The 17,129-nt window shown below is 51.9% G+C and overlaps 1 protein-coding gene across 1 annotated transcript; it reads left to right on the top strand.

Annotated features, from left to right (window-relative positions):
* The first annotated feature begins 8,203 nt into the window (after positions 1-8,203).
* On the top strand, positions 8,204-16,511 carry Myoc (myocilin). Its single transcript, XM_042674298.1, has 3 exons — positions 8,204-8,765; positions 14,201-14,326; positions 15,718-16,511. Exons 1-3 carry the CDS (start codon positions 8,204-8,206, stop codon positions 16,509-16,511), a joined length of 1,482 nt encoding a protein of 493 aa, XP_042530232.1.
* The last annotated feature ends 618 nt before the right edge of the window (positions 16,512-17,129 follow it).

Genomic DNA, 17,129 nt, shown 5'->3' with positions numbered 1-17,129 from the left:
AAGTATGATTTAACAATGACACGTTTAAATGGAAGCGTAACTTTTCCCCATAACTAATTTGATTGCTAAAAATAAGTGGAGTAAGACTTTTATATTCTAGGCGATCCCCGAGTGCAGGGGTCAGCGGGCAGGCGGGATCCTGTGCCAGAAGGAGAGGTCTGCTCACCTCTGGATGGAATAACAGCCCAATAAAGCCTTTGTGATCTGAAAATATCTGGTTGTAAATGCATTTCACAGATCCGACCTATTGAACAACATAACCTAAGCAACACAGTGCTCTGGGAAGTATCAGGTGTTGAGCCCAGAGGTCATGAGCGTTCGCGAGGGCCTCTGCCCAGCAACGCATTGCACTGCACCTGCGTTGCATTGCAGATGCACCGCTCCACCTCCCCCAAAAGTCAAAGATCAAAACCTGAAGTGTGGTTTCTATGGGCTGTTATCACTTTTATCACTTTTTATATTATTGTAAAGTTGAAAAACTGTGAAAACATTAAGTTGGAAGAATCTGTATTTTGGCTGTAATATATAACTATCTATTAGCCAAAGCTTATTTAGACATAGAGAGGAGGGATTTTACTGAACGTAAATTATTCTTAAATAAATGCATTTAAATTATATTACAGAATAGAAACTGAAAAATAGAAACTGAAATCTCATGTATCCTAATTTCTATGGGCATTTTGCTATACGTATAGATATCTTTTATGTATAAAATAGATATTTAAAAACCTAGGGTGACATTGGGTAGCAGTTTTATAGTTTCACTCAACATAATATTTTATATATCAATAATCTTCTGAAACTTTACTGATGACTTTTTTATTTTGTGATATATGCTGTAGTTTCTTTAACTACTCCCTTAGTAATTGAAAATTAAGGGTTTCCTGACAGTATTTTACAATTATAAAGTATCTCATCAATATTGTTAAAACCCAACGGCCACTTGCATGTATACAAATTAAAATGGAATGATTTTCATTAAACAACAATAATAAGATATTGTATGTTATACTGATACAAAATTACAGGCTTAAAAAGTGGTCCAAAGCCAGGCACTGGGGGCTCACTCTTTTCATCCTAGCTACGCAGGAGGCTGAGATCTGAGGATTGCAGTTCGAAGCCAGCCTCTACAGGAAAGCCTGTCAGACTCTTCTCTCCAAAAAGCCACCAGAAAAAGCCGGAAGTGTCTCTGTGGCTCAAGTGGGAGAGCACTAACCTTGAGGAAAATCAGCTCAGAGCCAGCACCCAAGACCAGCAAAATACAACAAACAAAACAGTGTGGCCCATGCTGGATGCTAGTAGCTCACCCCTGTAATCCTAGCTACTCAAGAGGCTGAGATATGACGGTTCGGGGTTCAAAGCCAGCCAGGAAGAAAAGTCTGTGAGATTGTTACTTGCAATTAACCACCAAAAATCCAGAACTGGGGAGGTGACTCAGTGATAAAGCTAAGAGAGAGCATGAATTCCTGAGTCTAGCCTGAGTACTGGCATAATTGATAGGTAGGTGGGTAGATAGATATACACAGACAGACAGACAGACAGACAGACAATTATTTAGCCAGTTCTGGTAGCACCCCTTGCAATCCCTGCACTCAGAGGGCTGGCCCTTTTTGGAAGAGTGGTTCAACCAAACAAATAGAAGGAACAGCTCCCAAGAGCATCCGTTCCTGAGCTTGTTCTGTTTCGCTAGGTGAGATGAAGGCTGGTAAGGTCAGGATAACCATTTTCCACGTCGACTGTAATTCCTCATAAACACCAGTATAAATCAGCAGCTGCTGTGTCTTTGTGTCTTGGATTTCACAATGGATTTCACCAGAAGCATCCTAATTAAAGTCAACGGAGCCATGGGTATTTCCCGGATGCTCCTGAGCCTGCGGCTTGGCCTACGTGCACACCTCTGCATTCCTGGGCAGAGCACTTCAGCCGGTTTTAGATCACCACTCTCGCTAGGATCTTGGACAAAGCCACATTTTTTCCTCATCTGTAACATATTATGGTAATGACAGTACTTGCTTTATAAGTGTTTTATGGAAGATCGGTGAAGTCAGTCTGGTAAAGTGCTTAGCCTGGCTGCTAGCACATGATAAACCCAATCACCGTCAGCTCTTGTTATTGTTATAATCTGCGCCTCTGCTGCTCCCATGGCTCTTTCCCCTTTGCATATAAACACGCGAAGATGTTTTTATCTTAGCGTAATAATAGTCCTTAGGCATTAACTGTTATTTCTTTTCCTCCCTTTTATTTCTCTCAACTCATATTCTACCTTTGTCTTCAACAACGCACGCACAGCCTAGGAGAAGGCCTGAGGAGCCGAGAATGCTGACCCGGCCCCAGCCCCGGTCAAGGACACAGCAAGGGCATGGCACTGAGGAAGAGCCTGAGCCTACGGGTGGATGGCTGTCCATCACAACTCTTGGTTCTCTGACTTTCTAGATGTGGTCTTGGACCATTTTTGTCTCTGCCCTCTCTGACTCTCAGCTGACTCAGACCAATAAGGTGGGAATGAAAATACGTTTGCAAGATGGCACAGTGAGTTGAAACATCACGCACAGGGCACAGCGCACATCTGCTGCAGCACTTCCTGAGCAGCGCGAACGCATCGCCATCGAAGACACCAGGCGCGTCTACCGGGGGTCATAATGATCTGCTGAAAATAGCTCTAGGACAATTGGAGATCTGTTTGACACCATCTTTAAGAATCATTTGATAAAAGACGGAGCTGAGGTGCTCTATCTGGGGTCAAGGATGCCGGTGGGACGTGGTATCCCTTCCAAGTTTCTAAAAAAAGAATCAGTGGTAGTGATGGGAATTAGGACTCAAGATGACGGACGGACCTCAGAGAAATGACTTTGCCGTTCATTTTCTCCTGGACCGCGGCGGGAATTATCACCTCTGTCACCGACAGGGAGAAAGACTCTGCCAGATGAACGGAACGAAGGCTCTCTGGCTGGCAGAAGAGACGAAGCTATGTCTCGCAACCAGGGCTCAGACTCTGCGTCTAGTGCCTATCAACAAGGCAGAGTTCAGGGCTCGAGTTGCGTTTCCTACGGAACGGGAACTCAAAGTGGATATTTTGGGCATGGAAGACAATTAGGAGGCAAGTGGGGCACAGGAAAGATTAGGGGTAACAATTTGCAGGGTGTGGTGAAGAGAAGAGACCCGGGCTCGAAGGGCTGCTGAGAAGCTAACACACACTGCGTAAAAGAACGCTGGGGAATTCTGAAGGCATAGCCGCCAAATCTTGGCAATTAGCGGGGAGCCAGTTGCTCTGGCACATTATTCTAGCTTCATCAGAGGCGGAGATCTAAAGGATTGTGGGGTTTTGTTTGTTGGCTAGTCCTGGGGCTTGAACTCAGGGCCTGGGCACTGTCCCTGAGCTTCTTTTGCTCTACCAGTTGAGCCACAGCACCACTTCCAGCTTTTTTTTGTGTGTGTGTATGTGGTACCGAGGGCTTCATGCATGCGAGGCAAGCACTCTACCACTGAGCCACCTCCCAGCTCCAGGATTGTAGTTTGAAGCTAGCCTGGGGAGAAACGTCCATGAGACTCCATCTCAGAAATAATCAGCAGCCGAGCACCGGTAGCTCACATCTGTCATCCTAGCTACTCAGGAGGCTGAGATCTGAGGATCAAGGTTCAAAGCCAGCCTGGTCAGGAAAGTCCATGAGACTCTTATCTCCAATCAACTACCAGAAAACTGAAAGTGATGCTGTGGCTGAAGTGGTAGAGCGCTCGCCTTGAGCCCCACAACTGACAAAAAAAAAAAAATTAAATAATAATAAACAGCAAAAAACAGGACTGGAGGCATGACTCAAATCATAGAGTGCTGGCTGAGCCAGGGTAAGGCCATGAGTTCAACAACAACAACAAAAAAATAGTGACAAAAACTGACTGTACATAGAGACACGGAAAAGTCCAGGGTGGCAGGTGACTGGCTGGACAGACAGGAGGAGTGCAGCCCTCATCCGTCAGGGATGCAGGGTAGCTAGACAGGAACAAGCCTGGACAGGACTTTAGCTGGGCCGGGACGGGGCATGAGAAGAGGCTCACACCCTCATGCTGGAGCCTGGAATTCCTACGCGATGGAGAAGTCTAAGGCGGCGAATTCCTTGGGAGGTTATGGGTTAAGGCATAAGAAAGATGATGTGGGTTTTTTTTCCCTGCTATTATATAACACATTACCCAAAACTTAGTCCAGGAAGTCAATGAGAATGGGCTGGGCGCGGTAGCTCATGCTTGTAATCCTAGCTACTCAGGAAGCGGAGATCTGAGAATTGTGGTTCAAAAGCCAGCCTGGGCAGGAAAGTGTGTGAGACTCTTATTTCCAGTGAACCACCAAAAAGCTGGAAGTGGAGCTGTGACTCAAGTGGGAGAGCACTAGCCTTGAACAAAAAATAAAAGCTCATGGACAGTGCCCAGGCCTTTAGTTCAAGCCCTAGGATTGGCGTATAAAGCAAAACCACCAAAAACCCAATGTGCAGTGCACCTAGAAGTGGCATGTACAAGGCTCTGGGTTTGATTCCCTAGACACACACACACACACACACACACCACACACACACCACACACACACCACAGCATTTCCTATGTCACAGTTTCTGCAGGTGAGTCCTGAAGCAAGTTAGGTTCCAATCAAAGTGCCTGGGTTGTAGGAGCCATTCCCAAACTCACAGGCCTATTGCTGCTGCAAGTTGGCCTTTGTTCCTCATATGGGCTTCCCAGCCCCTAGCCTCTCCTCATGTGGCTGATCTGAGCGCAGGGAGACCATCTGAGAGGCCCAAGAAGGAATCCCAAGGTAAGGACGTCACAGTGCTCTATAATCGAGTCTCAGGCAAGCCAGTGTTACTGGTATTCAGTCCAACCGTGCTACAAGGTAGGCAAAGATTTGCATGCACTGGGATCTTTGAGGGCTACTTTGCAGTCTTATGCCCACAGATGAGCTCTCCAAAGATTGCATAGAGTGAGAAAGAGAAAGGAGGAGGAAGAATCTGCGGACGGAGCGGTGGGACACGCAGGGATCTGGAGGCGTTAGGCTCTTTGCCCGGCTTGTCTGGGGCTAGTGTGGAAACAAGGGGACAGGAGAGTGATGGTGTCCTGTAAGCGCTGTCTGTCTGTCTTTGGCTGTCTGTCTTTGGCAGAGTGACGCTGAATTAGGAAGGAGAGCCGTCAGCACTGAGCACGCTCCCAGCCTCTCCCTTTACCGCCGTGTCATGTCTGGCAGAGGCCACTCTTTAGGAAACGTGGCTTCTCTTATGGTAAACCCATCAGCAAGTGGCTAAGAAACAGGAGAAGATGCTGTGAGTAACGAAGACAAAGCAAGCTTTCTCCTCTTTGTCAGTTTCAGGAAAAAATGATGAGAACCAACAAGCAAGAAGGAAAACAGCTAGGGGTGGGCGGGGAGGGGAAGCTGCTTCCACGGATAACGAAATATCTGTTCCTCAGGAAGAGACTTGCATGCGAACTTGAAGGAAAAATGAGAAAAGCAGAAGGTAGAATAGGATGGATCTCAACTTCAAACACCACAGTGTGGGGGAAGACAGGGAGGCCAGGCTAGCAAGGACAGGAGAGTGCTGCAAAACCAAAGCGCTCCAAAGGCAGGGGCGTGGGAGCAGGCTCACGGGACGGCCACACACCTTCGCAACGCCAGTGGTCGTCATTAGCTGACTGCACAGCGATGCCTGGCCGATAAAGGATAAACAAAAGAAGATAATAGTCTCTGGTGTGTCTCAGGTGGCAGAGCACCTGCCTACAAAGCGTGGGTTCAAACTCAGTATCATGTACAAGAGGAAGGAAGAAGAAAGGAGAAAGAAGGAAGAAATTGCAGCCACCACCAGTGATGGCTGGCCCACGAGGAGACGAACTCAAGCGAAACAAAACAGAACACTTTACAAGGCTGTCTCCCGTCTCAGCCAATAAAAGGTTGGGTGTGGCGACCCGTGTCAATCATGAACTGTGTGAGGAAATCGTAAATAGGATGATGACGTCTAGACCAGCTCAGGCATGAACACCAGGCCCTATTTTAAAAAGAAGTACAGCACACAGGGATGGAGGTATGGCTCCACTGGTAAAGCACCTACTTAGCAAGTGTAGTACCCTGAGTTCAAACCTTGGTTCAGGAAGGAAAGAAGGAAAGTAGGAAGCAAGGAAGGGGGAGGGAGGAAGGAGGAAAGAAGGAAGGAGGGAGGAAGGGAGGGAAACAGGAGTAATTGTGCACTGAGCCCCTGAACAACGCCCCTCCCCAGCGCGCCCAGCTGCCTGTCTTGCCAGGCCCAGGCTGCTCAAACCTCCAACAACAACAATTCCTCCCGCAGCTGGCCTGACACACCCCATGAGCCTCTTCCTGGCCGTGTGTGCTGGAGACCCCCTGGCTCCAGGCAGGAAATGGAGATGGAATGCTGTGTGACCGTGGGGACAGCGTTGCCTCTCTGGGGGGGGGGAGAGCAGCTCCAGGTCCAGAATTCCAGGAGAGGGGGCGGCAGGGGACCGGGTGCTGGCCTGGGGAGGCAGGAAGGCGGTGTTGGCTGCTGCGCGCGGGGCTGGGCGTTTCCTTGCTCCTGCGAGCCTCTCTCCCCTGCTCTGAGGAGAATCCCTCTGGCTCATGAAAGCACACGGGTGTAGAAAATCAGCTGTTAATCCCTCAAAGCTGTGCACAAGCTGTCCTTCACCGAAGGCCTTTATTGACTGCAGTATAGGAGACCAGCAAATTTCCTAGAGTCCTGATCCATGGAGGAGTGACTGGAAAGTTCCATGCTTTCAGGGCAGACTGGTGAACTAGCCAGAACGTGGGAAACCGAGGCATCAGGAAAAGAGGTTTACTTTCCGCTTCTGACCCCAGGCTTCGGTTCTTCTCTGGAAAGGCTCTGGTGGCCCCGGTGTTCTCTGGACATGTCCCCAGGATCCTCCTTGAGAGGGAGATGCTCAGATCCCAGTGGGCGGCATGGGGGGGGGGGAGCAGAATGGGGGGGGAGCAGAATGGGGGTGCTCCATCAATCTCTGTCATCGAATCAGAACCCAGCGGGCAGAGATGGCCGACTGTAGCCATGCTGAGGAAAGCTTGGTGACTTAAACAACTGCCACGTCTTTTCCTCTGAGCCCACAAGATGCCAGGACACCGAAGGAAGTTTGAGGGGTCCTGGCGGCAGCTTTTGCCTGGTACTCAAAAACTCAGGCTGAAGCCAGAGAGAATGGCAGGGGCTGCTAAGCTTTTCGCCTCTGGCCGGATGCCCGTGGCTGGACAGTGCGGGGCGACGCAGCTGGCTGGCAGCTGAGGGAAAGAGCGGCGGTGTGCGTGAGAGAGCAGCGCTCGGTGGGAGGGCTGGGAGAACGAGCAAGACATCCAGAGGGACAGCCAGTGACAGGGCCCTGGACAAGGGGAAGCGGGCTGGTCTGTGGAAAGCAAGCCACTGAGAAGTCAGGGAGCAGAGTTCCTGTGCTCTTCCTTTACAAACAGAGAAAGCTGGAGAGAGCCATCAACTATCATCTGAAGAAGGGAGAGGACTCAGGTTTCTCTTGCTCAGGAATTCTTTTTCTCCGTGGGGAAGGCAGCCCAGGAGTGATGTTAGTTCTGTTCACAGAAAGAAAACGTTCACATGGTGCCTGCCCAGCACCGTGGCTCACACCTGTCATCCTAGCTACTCAGGAGGCTGAGGGCTGAGGCTCCAGGGTTCAGAGCCAGCCCAGGCAGGCCATGCCAAGAGAATCTTATCAAGATATGCCCACTTTTGTTCTAGAACCAGGGGCAAGAGAAGAAGGGCTCCGCTTCCCCGGTGAGGTCCTGACCTTCTCTTCTGGCTGGCCGCTCTGTCCTGGCCTTGCGGGGGGGGGGGGGGGCCCGTGTGCTGCGCTCTCCACCGCCGGGGTGGAAATAAAGCCCAGGAGCATCCTCCCACCATTGGACAAGCACACCTGCTGCCTGAGCGGTGCAGGAGTGTGCACATGAGGACAATTCTTGGGGTACATACGGGGGGGGCACGCACCCTCCCTCTCTCCCTCCCTCCCTTTATAGAAATTCAAAACAGACTTCTGGGCGGCTGCTTCCTGAGACTCCAGCCAGTATTAGGAAAGCAGTCCCCCACCCCACCCACGCCGGCCCTCCCCGGCTCACGTGGCCACGTCTTTCTCTGGCCCCCCACTATATAAGCACCCGTGGAGCTCAGGCTCGGGCCAGGGCCCCCTCGGGACAGCGGAGGGCGTCCACTGCACCATGCCGGCCGCCCAGCTGCTGCTTCTGGCCTGCCTGGCGTGGGCCACGGGGGCCAGGACAGCCCAGCTCCGGAAGGCCAATGACCGGAGCGGCCGGTGCCAGTACACCTTCACGGTGGCCAGTCCCAGCGAGGCCAGCTGCCCCGAAGAGGGCCAGGCCATGGCGGCCGTGCGGGACCTGCAGAGAGACAGCAGCACCCAGCGCGCGGACCTGGACGCTGCCAGGGCGCGGCTCGGGGCCCTGGAGAGTCTCCTCCACCGCCTGCTCTCAGGCCAGGCTGCCGGGCCTCAGGATGCCCACGGGGGACTGCAGGCAGAGCTGGACACCCTGAGGGACGAGCGGGAGCAGCTGGACACCCGAGCCCGGACGCTGGAGGTGGCCTACAGCAACCTCCTCCAAGATCACTCGGTCCTGGAGGAGGAGAAGCGGCGACTGGGGCAGGAGAAGGAGGATCTGGCCAGGAGGCTGGAGAGCAGCAGTCAGGAGGTGGCCAGGCTGCGGCAGGGCCAGTGCCCCTGCGCCCCCGAGGCCTCCCGGGACGTGCCCCCGGCCTCCGGGGAAGGTAAGGCCACAGGTGGAGGCCGGGCCCAGCCCGGCAGGTGGGTGTTCATGGCGACCGACCGGGCGCAGGCCCCAGAGCCGCACGCAGGCTGTGTGTCAGCCTCTCCTGCACAGAGCGCTAGTGACTCAGCCCGGGAGCTTGCGGAGTGCTGACGGCCAGCACCGTGCCCGTCCCTGTGCCAGCCCACGGCAAAAAGAAGCTCGGGCTGAGCGAGAGGTGTGCAGGGTGGGGACAGGCGGCAGCCTCCTTGGCACACTATGCTCTGAGTCTTTGCTCAGAAGTGATGATTCTGGTCTTCCCGTGGGAAAATAACCTCACTGTGTGAGAAGATAAAAGGCTTAATAACTACAAAAAAAACACAAGTCTTTTGCTTGTTCTTGCATCTCAACTTTGGCAGAGGAGACAGCTGTTCGTCTCTCGATGGCTTGCTTTGGAGGTTCCCTCTTTTATTTCAATCTGAGACTCCCTTTTTATTTCCCCATACAGCTTTATGAGGTGGCGTCCACCTGCTGACCACGCAGCACTCGCTTATTGAGAGATGGGCTGTGTGTGTGTGTGTGTGAGTGTGTGTGTGTGAGTGTGAGTGTGTGTGTGTGTGAGGGGACAAAGCACATTTTTCCCATGGGCTTGAAGACAGCAGTTGGGTCACTTTGCATGAAAATTCACTGCTTAGTATCTTTTCTTATTCCATGAGAAAATAGCAAGTAAATTCAGTTGTTATAATTAATCTGGGTTCTTTAAAGATAGTAGTATCAAGAAAGAAAGAAAAAGAGCTCTAGCTAGGCACCATTGGTTCATACCTGTAATTCTAGGTACTTATACTCTGGAGGCTGAGACCTGAGGATCGAGATTTGAAGCCAGCCTAGGCAGGAAGATCCCCTTTGAGACTTGTATCTCCAATTAAAATGGGAAGTGGAGCTGTGGCTCTAGTGATAGAGTGCCAGACTTGAGAAAACAGCTTAGTGACAGCACCCAGGCCCTGAGTTCAACTCCCAGGACAAAAAATTAAAAAAGAGCTGTATTCCAGTGGTAAATCACTTGCCTGCCATATGCAAGTCCTGGATTTAATTCTTAGCACTGTGAAAATAAAAGGAAGGGCCGTGCTCAAGGTTAAGGGAGACTAAGAGGCAGGGTAGCCAAACGGAACAGGTAATGCTTCATTGGCTCCTTCATGGAGGAAGAGCATGCTACAAGGGAAAAGCTCAGGACAGCCGGGGAGATTGGAGTGTAGACTGCTCACTGGGTTATGCGGTCACACAATTTTCCATTTGGGAGGTGAAATGTTAGCATTATAAAGGAAAATATCCTTCTCTAAGAAGACACCTGATCACCTGCTTAAGGTTGAGCTGTTCAGATGCTTGCAACTTGTTTCCAAACATTCCAGGAAAGAGTAAATATAGAGAGAATGGGAAGAAGAAAGGAAAAAAAAAACATAATAGCATAAGACCTGGCGAGGTGAGTGGCACATGGGGTGCATTACTTTTTGTGGTTTCGGAGGCCTGGGGTGCGTTATCATAATTATCTGCCAGTGTTTCTATAGACTTGAAGAACTCCAAAATAATACAGTGGGAAAACTTTTTTTTAAAGGGGGATTCTGCATGGAAGACAAGATCTGAATATGTTGATGCTAAAAATCTAATGCCTGAGTGTGGCCAGGGGCAAACTAACTCCGCGCCTTGATTATGTGTCCCTAATGTGACAAAATTAACTCCGAGCCTCCACTCTGTGTCCCTAATGTGACAAAGAAGCCCCTGCCCTCATTGCTATGGGATTCAAATGAAGTAACTAGATGGTGTAAAAGATTAAAAAAACAAAACAAAACTTCTCTGTTGTTGGAATGAATTGGAAGAGATCCAGTTCTGCATTTCTCCACCAAGGAAAGTGAGCTCCTAACAGGCTGTGTGCGGCTGCACAGCCCCAGGGCACATAGCCCTGGGTGGGGCGGGGGGGGGGGGGGGGGGGGGGGAGGTCAATGCAGAGCTCAGAGTTGAACTTGAGTCTGAGAGAGCAAACGACAGTTTGTTATTAACAGAAGTAGCATGAGGCATTATGATATAGACTGTTGACTGGATGAATTACACTGTTAGCAAATGTGTGTGTGTGTGTGTGTGTGTGTACACGCATATGAAAACAGCAGCAAGATTTTGCCTGTTTATGGTCTTGTGGTCATTTAACCCATCTTTGGAGGATTTATCTGATGTATTTTCTAATTTTATTTTACTGTCCTTTCCAGCTGCTCTAGTTTGGGAACAGGGAAACAGCCCATTCTACGAAGTCCAAACTTGGACTTCCTTTTCTCGGGTTGGATTGTTTTGTGTGGGGGTTGACCAGCATCCGGGGCTCGTGGCTCATTTTTCCAAATGTGGAAACTGAGGCCCAGAAAGGCCATTCAATTTGCCCAGGGCCATCTACCCAATGATGGCCGAGCTTGAACTAGAATCCTGTCCACTTCCCCTGAGAATCACTGACCACAGGACCCCAGCCATGCCGCGTGCTCTCCGTCCTAACCACGGGAGACAGAAAGACGCAGAAATGCTTGAACCAAAGATGCGCCTCACAGCCTGAGATGTGGGAGGTACAAGCGCGTTGAGTGCCTGGAACGTAAGGGTGAAGGGAATGACAAAAACTAAAGCCTAGGGTTCAGGTGGTAGAGAGCCTGGCTGGCACCGAAGCACGGAGTGTTTGAAGCCACGTTCGGCCAGGAAGGGAGGCTGAGCACCACGCCTTGGATTTTTATCACTGCTTTTTTCTATTATCATGTGCTTATTTCATAGGGGAAAAAGTCTTGGAATGACAGATAGATACTTAAAAATATGCCAGAAAACACACACAAACACACACACAGATACACACAGACACACGCATGCACACGCACGCACTCGCGCGTGCGCACACACACACACACACACACACACACACACACACAGGCCCAGAGAAGGGAAAAATACAATTTTCTCTAAAACTAAATTACAGTGGAGAAGGTAAGTCCCAACGTTCTTCACCGATCACTCCGCTTCCGCGTGGGTTCTCCCCATAGACCGGAAGCTGGGACAAGGGTGGCCTTCATGGGTCATGGTCCCCAGGGAAGAAAAATAGGGGACAAGAAGGGAGAACGATTAAGGGAAGGAACACAAAAAGGATCTTTTTTAAACTGGTCACCACAGTAAACAACAGCAGCTCAGTCCCGACCCCGAGACCGCCCAGGGCCGGGGGGATGTGCCAGAGGGGGTGGGGGTGGGGACCATCATCCTGGGCGTAATACAAGCTGGCTGTCCTGTGAGATAGTTGCTCGTGGTACCCGGATGTGGCCATGTTGGCTCTGGCAGACTGTGTCGCTGAGGGAGGGCTGTGCCGGTGATGGGCAGATTCCCCCGGCAGCAGCTGCCAAGAGGTGGGCAGGAGGAGGAGGGGCATCCCAGGTGGGCCGTAGACCCTCCGCTGTCACCCCAGGACCAGGACCCGACTCTTGTGGGTGTCACTGTGCAGAGTAGAAGTATCAGGAGAGGCCTGGCCGAGGGGCTGCATGCCAGAGAGCGGTGGTCAAGCACAGGGCTGCTGCGTGAGTCCCCTGCAGGTCTAAGCCCGCACCCACTGCGTCTACCAGACACAGCAAGCGCGGGCCGCATGGCGGCGTTCACACGCTTCCCACAACTTGCAAACGAGCTGTCATGGCACCGTCTTTGTCCTCATTCTCTTCCTGCACATAGGATTGACTGGGAGCTCAAACGGTACTAGAAGATCAATACAAAACCGATGCCAATGCCACTTGCGTGCAGATAGAAGTTAGGGCAGAACAGGCAGAAAGTTGCCAAGATTTTGTAGCAGACACGAACTTCTGAGCCACAGACTGACTCCATTTTAGTATTAAAAACCCAAACAAAATTAAAAAAAAAAAAAAACACCCTAAATTTCTTAACTATCTGGCCTAATATAGTAATGAACGGTTTTGCAATCTCTCAGAGCAAAATGGATTTTAAAACACTCCAGAGAATTCTGCGCTTGGCTGTGGCGCTCTTCCAGTTCCTTATGCAAGCCTCAGCTTAGGAAGCCACTCAGCTGGGAGGTGGTGGGCCTCCAGGAGGGAGTTCCAACTCCGGGCTCCAGGTGGAGCCCGCCTCGGGTCTCCCTGCCGGAAGGCTTCCAATGGGGCCAAAGGTGCCTGGCTGACCATCCCAGCAGCCAGCAGGCTCCCCGGAGCTCCACCCACCCCCCACCGCATGGGGGCGCTCTCCTGCTAGAAGCCATCTCTCACACTGGTTTACCATGGTTCTTGTTTACCCCAAGGCAGCCAGGAAGGTACAGCTCCTACAAGGAGCACAGAGCCAAGATGAGCTCAGCCCCAGGAAGGAGGCGCAATCCACCCAGGCATGCTGGGACTCAGCACACGGGGGAATGGCTCACAGCTTCCATGGATTTGGAAAACATGGGTTCAAGTCCCAGCCCTACCACCTACTAATTGTGTGATCTTGGGCACGTTACTTACTCATCTAAACCTTGCTTTCCTTATTTGCAAATGACGATCGGTGTTCCCTTTCAGGACTGAAAAGCACCTGACCTGGTGCCTGGCTCATAGTAGGCAATTAATTAGTAGTAGCAATAATTACATTCCATTAGGTGCAGACTACAGTCCAAAGCCTTGTTCTAGTTCTCTGAATATATTCATAAATACTTCAAATATGGCAAGAAATCTCAATATCCCCCCCCCGCCCCCCCCACACACAGAGTTCTCAGTATCTCTGAGCTAGTACTTTAGCTACCACAAAAGAAGTTATCTGTGAACATGTCTAACTTTTTTTTTTCCTTGCCAGTCTTGAGTCTTGAACTCAGGGCCTGGGCATGGTCCCTGAGCTTCTTTCACTCAAGGCTAGTGCTCTAATGAGCCACAGTGCCACTTCTGACTTTTTCTGAGTAGTTTGAGATCAGAGTCTCATGGACTTTTCTGCCTGGGCTGGCTTTGAACTGCAATTTTCAGATCTCGGCCTCCTGAGTAGCTAGGATGACAGGTGTGAGCTACCAGCACCCAGCATGTCTAACTTTTTATTTGCTTGCTTGTTTGTTTCCGCTGGTACTGGGGCTAACATTCAGGCCTGAGCTCTGGTCCGGCTTTTTCACTAAGGCTGCAGCATACCTTTGCGGCATGCATCAGGGAGCACTGTATTCAGAGCCTGACTTATGGCAGTGTCACCTCTATCATTACTTAATAAAACACCACCCACAAAAAGAAGGGCCCCCAGTGCAGCCGTCACCCCAGGTCTAGTGGTCCCAGCGCGGCCCAGTCCTGTGCGCGTCCCTTGCCCAGCCCCTTCACCACCTAGACCATGTCTCCAACGCCCTTCTGGCTAAATCCTGCCTGCTTACATGCCTCCCTCCCCTGGGACCATCCCTTCTGGGACCATTTCTTCTCAGCACAATTTTGCCTCTTTTATTGAATACAGTTTCTCCGTGGAATCTGGACAATTTGGCTTTCCAGGAACTGAAGTCCGAGTTAACCGAGGTCCCTGCTTCCCGAATCTTGAAGGAGAGTACCTCTGGCCATCCCCGGAGTGAAGAGGGAAGCCATGGTATGAAGTTAGATTGCTTCCCTTTTAAGCGCCCTTGGTCTTTGCGTGAGTGTGGTCTGGGGTTTGGAGTTGGGATGCGTGACTGTTGTCATCCTTGGGAGCACCAGAGGGCGGAGGGAGTGAGGAACAGCGTTTCCTCTTCAGCCTTCGCCAGGAAGGCTTTGCAGGCTGCCAGCCACACTTGCACTGGAAAAACCCTGCATTGAGAGCTGGCCACCTTGTGGAGAGGGGAGGAATATGAGAGATGCAGAGAGAGAGAGAGAGAGAGAGAGAGGGGGGGGGGGGGGGGAGGAGGGGAGGTAGAGAGAGGGAGAGGGGGAGAGGGAGAGGGAAGGGATACTGAGGCTCTGGGGCTTAAACCTTGCCTGTACACCAATCCTCAGCTTTTTCCTTTCAAGGCTGGTATTCTACTATTTAGGCCATAGCTCCACTTCTGGCTTTTTAGTAGTTAACTGCAGTTAAGAGTCCCACAGACTTTCCTGAAGGTGACTTTGAACTGTGATCCTCAGATCTCAGCCTCCTGAGTAGCTAGGATGACAGATGTGAGCCACCGGTGCCCAGCTTCACTATTTATTTATTGGGGTACTGGAGATTGGATGCACAACGTGGCTCTGATTTGGGGCTGGGCTCGAGCTCATGATTCTCCTGCCCCGTCTCCCGGCTAGCTGGATTGTGGTATGCACAAACACACCCAGCTGATCTCCCCCCTTGTCTCTGCATGTGTCTCTGTCATTTCTCTTTCTCTTCTCAGGTAGGAGCTCTATTCCTTGAACTTTGCCCCCAACTTTTTTTTCCTTCACCTTTGTTATTTTTAATGGGGGGGGGGTCCCAGAATTTTGGTTGAGCTGGCGTGGACTATGACCCTTCTCATCTCTGCTGCTAGGTAGGTAGTTCGAATCACAGCTGTGGGCCACTATGCCCTGCTGACTTTTCTGTTTTAATAACAGATTAGACTCGAACGTCACAAGGACTAGTTCATTAAACACAGGTGAGTCCCTGCCAGACTCCAGGAGAGGACAAATACCACTGGAGCCACCTACACAGCCTTGATTTTTTACAACTCATTACCAGATAGTGCCATTCCTATCGCAGCTGGATCGCATACATTTATTGGATGTTTCCTCCCTAGTACGTAACACTAGTCTAGTTGTGGATAACATTCGTGCGGGCTCCACTAACCCCCCCAATGCTCCCCCTTTGCAAGTGGGAAAAGGGGGGCTTCGGGAAGACTTGCCTTCCTGCCGGCCACACAGCAGCTGGGGGCAGGCGTGCCTCTCAAGGCGGCCAGTGCGCCCCAGCCCTGGCTCCCCGGGGCCCCCTGCCTCACGCTGGCCAGGGCCGGCCCTGCGCGTGTTCCCACCCGCCCGCCCTGCGCGTGTTCCCATCCACAGGCTGCGGGGCGCTGACTTGGGTAGGTGAACCTGTCACCCTGAGGACTGCCGACACCATCACGGGCAAGTATGGCGTGTGGATGCGAGACCCCAAGCCCACCCAGCCCGCCACCCGCGAGACCACGTGGCGGATTGACGCGGTGGGCAGGGACATCCGCCAGGTGCTGGAGTACGGCCGCGCCAGCCAGTTCGAGCAGGGTTACCCCTCCAAGGTGTACGTGCTGCCCCGGCCGCTGGAGAGCACCGGGGCGGTGGTGTACGGGGGCAGCCTGTACTTCCAGGGGGCCGAGTCCAGGACCGTGGTCAGATACGAGCTCAGCACGGAGACGGTGAGGGCGGAGAGGGACATCCCCGGGGCCGGCTACCACGGACAGTTCCCGTACTCATGGGGAGGCTATACCGACATCGACCTGGCCGTGGACGAGACCGGCCTGTGGGTCATCTACAGCACCGAGGACGCCCGAGGGGCCATCGTGCTGTCCAGACTGAACCCCGAGAGCCTGGAGCTCGAGCGCACCTGGGAGACCAACATCCGCAAGCGGTCGGTGGCCAACGCCTTCGTCATCTGCGGCACCTTGTACACGGTCAGCAGCTACTCCTCCCCCGACGCCACTGTCAACTTCGCCTACGACACGGACACCGGGAGCAGCTGGAGCCTGGCCATCCCCTTCCAGAACCGCTACCGCTACAGCAGCATGGTCGACTACAACCCCCTGGAGAGGAGGCTCTTCGCCTGGGACAACTTCCACATGGTCGCCTATGACGTCAGGCTCTCCCAGGACAAGCAGCCCTGAGCCCGGCCAGACGCCCAGCCAGACGCCCAGCCAGACGCCCAGCCAGACGCCCAGCCAGACGCCCAGCCAGCCCCGACCGCAGCCGCTGTGCCCGGAGCCTTCTTCATTCAGGAGAAGGCCCAGGCCACCATCTGACCACGCAGGCTCAGTAACGCGAGGCCTTGTCCATCTCCTCTGACTCTAGGTCTTTTCTTCTGCCAGCTTTTATCTTGAAAGGAATGCTCATTGAAACGAGTGCAGGTTTTCTGGCCATGTGGGGCAGGCGCGTGGCATGATGGGAGTTTCTTCCAAACACCATGGCTCTCGAAAGCTCCACGGCTCACCATAAACCACCCTCAAAGGACGAGGAAGAGCGCTCGCTTTGTGGCTGGAGCTGAACTTATGTACGATGCAGTTAGTATCAATCATTTCCAATGCTTCAAATAATAGAATTTAGCTGGGTATTATGTAATCCTCTGCCCCATGAAATAAAGTTATCTTACACAATTTCATTTTCCAGGAGCTTTCTGTAAGTCTGTGCATTAAGAGAAGAGGGCAGTCTCTAGCCATCAGATAGATTCCTTTGGGTGGAGTAACAGTGGCAGGACGTGACAGGTGTGTGTGTGCATGGGGGGTGGT

This window comes from Dipodomys spectabilis, unplaced genomic scaffold (genome assembly GCF_019054845.1).
Source record: "Dipodomys spectabilis isolate Male_0828 unplaced genomic scaffold, ASM1905484v1 ptg000019l, whole genome shotgun sequence".
Classification (NCBI taxonomy): Eukaryota; Metazoa; Chordata; class Mammalia; order Rodentia; family Heteromyidae; genus Dipodomys; species Dipodomys spectabilis.
This window is presented reverse-complemented; position numbering and strand designations above follow the sequence as displayed.

Bases quoted from the DNA above. Each gene is read 5' to 3' on its own strand.
- Myoc (XM_042674298.1), top strand. From the start codon at position 8,204: ATGCCGGCCGCCCAGCTGCTGCTTCTGGCCTGCCTGGCGTGGGCCACG. The intron at 8,766-14,200 runs GTAAGGCCACAG...TATTGAATACAG, and splicing joins GCCCCCGGCCTCCGGGGAAG to TTTCTCCGTGGAATCTGGAC. The intron at 14,327-15,717 runs GTATGAAGTTAG...TCCCATCCACAG, and splicing joins GAGTGAAGAGGGAAGCCATG to GCTGCGGGGCGCTGACTTGG.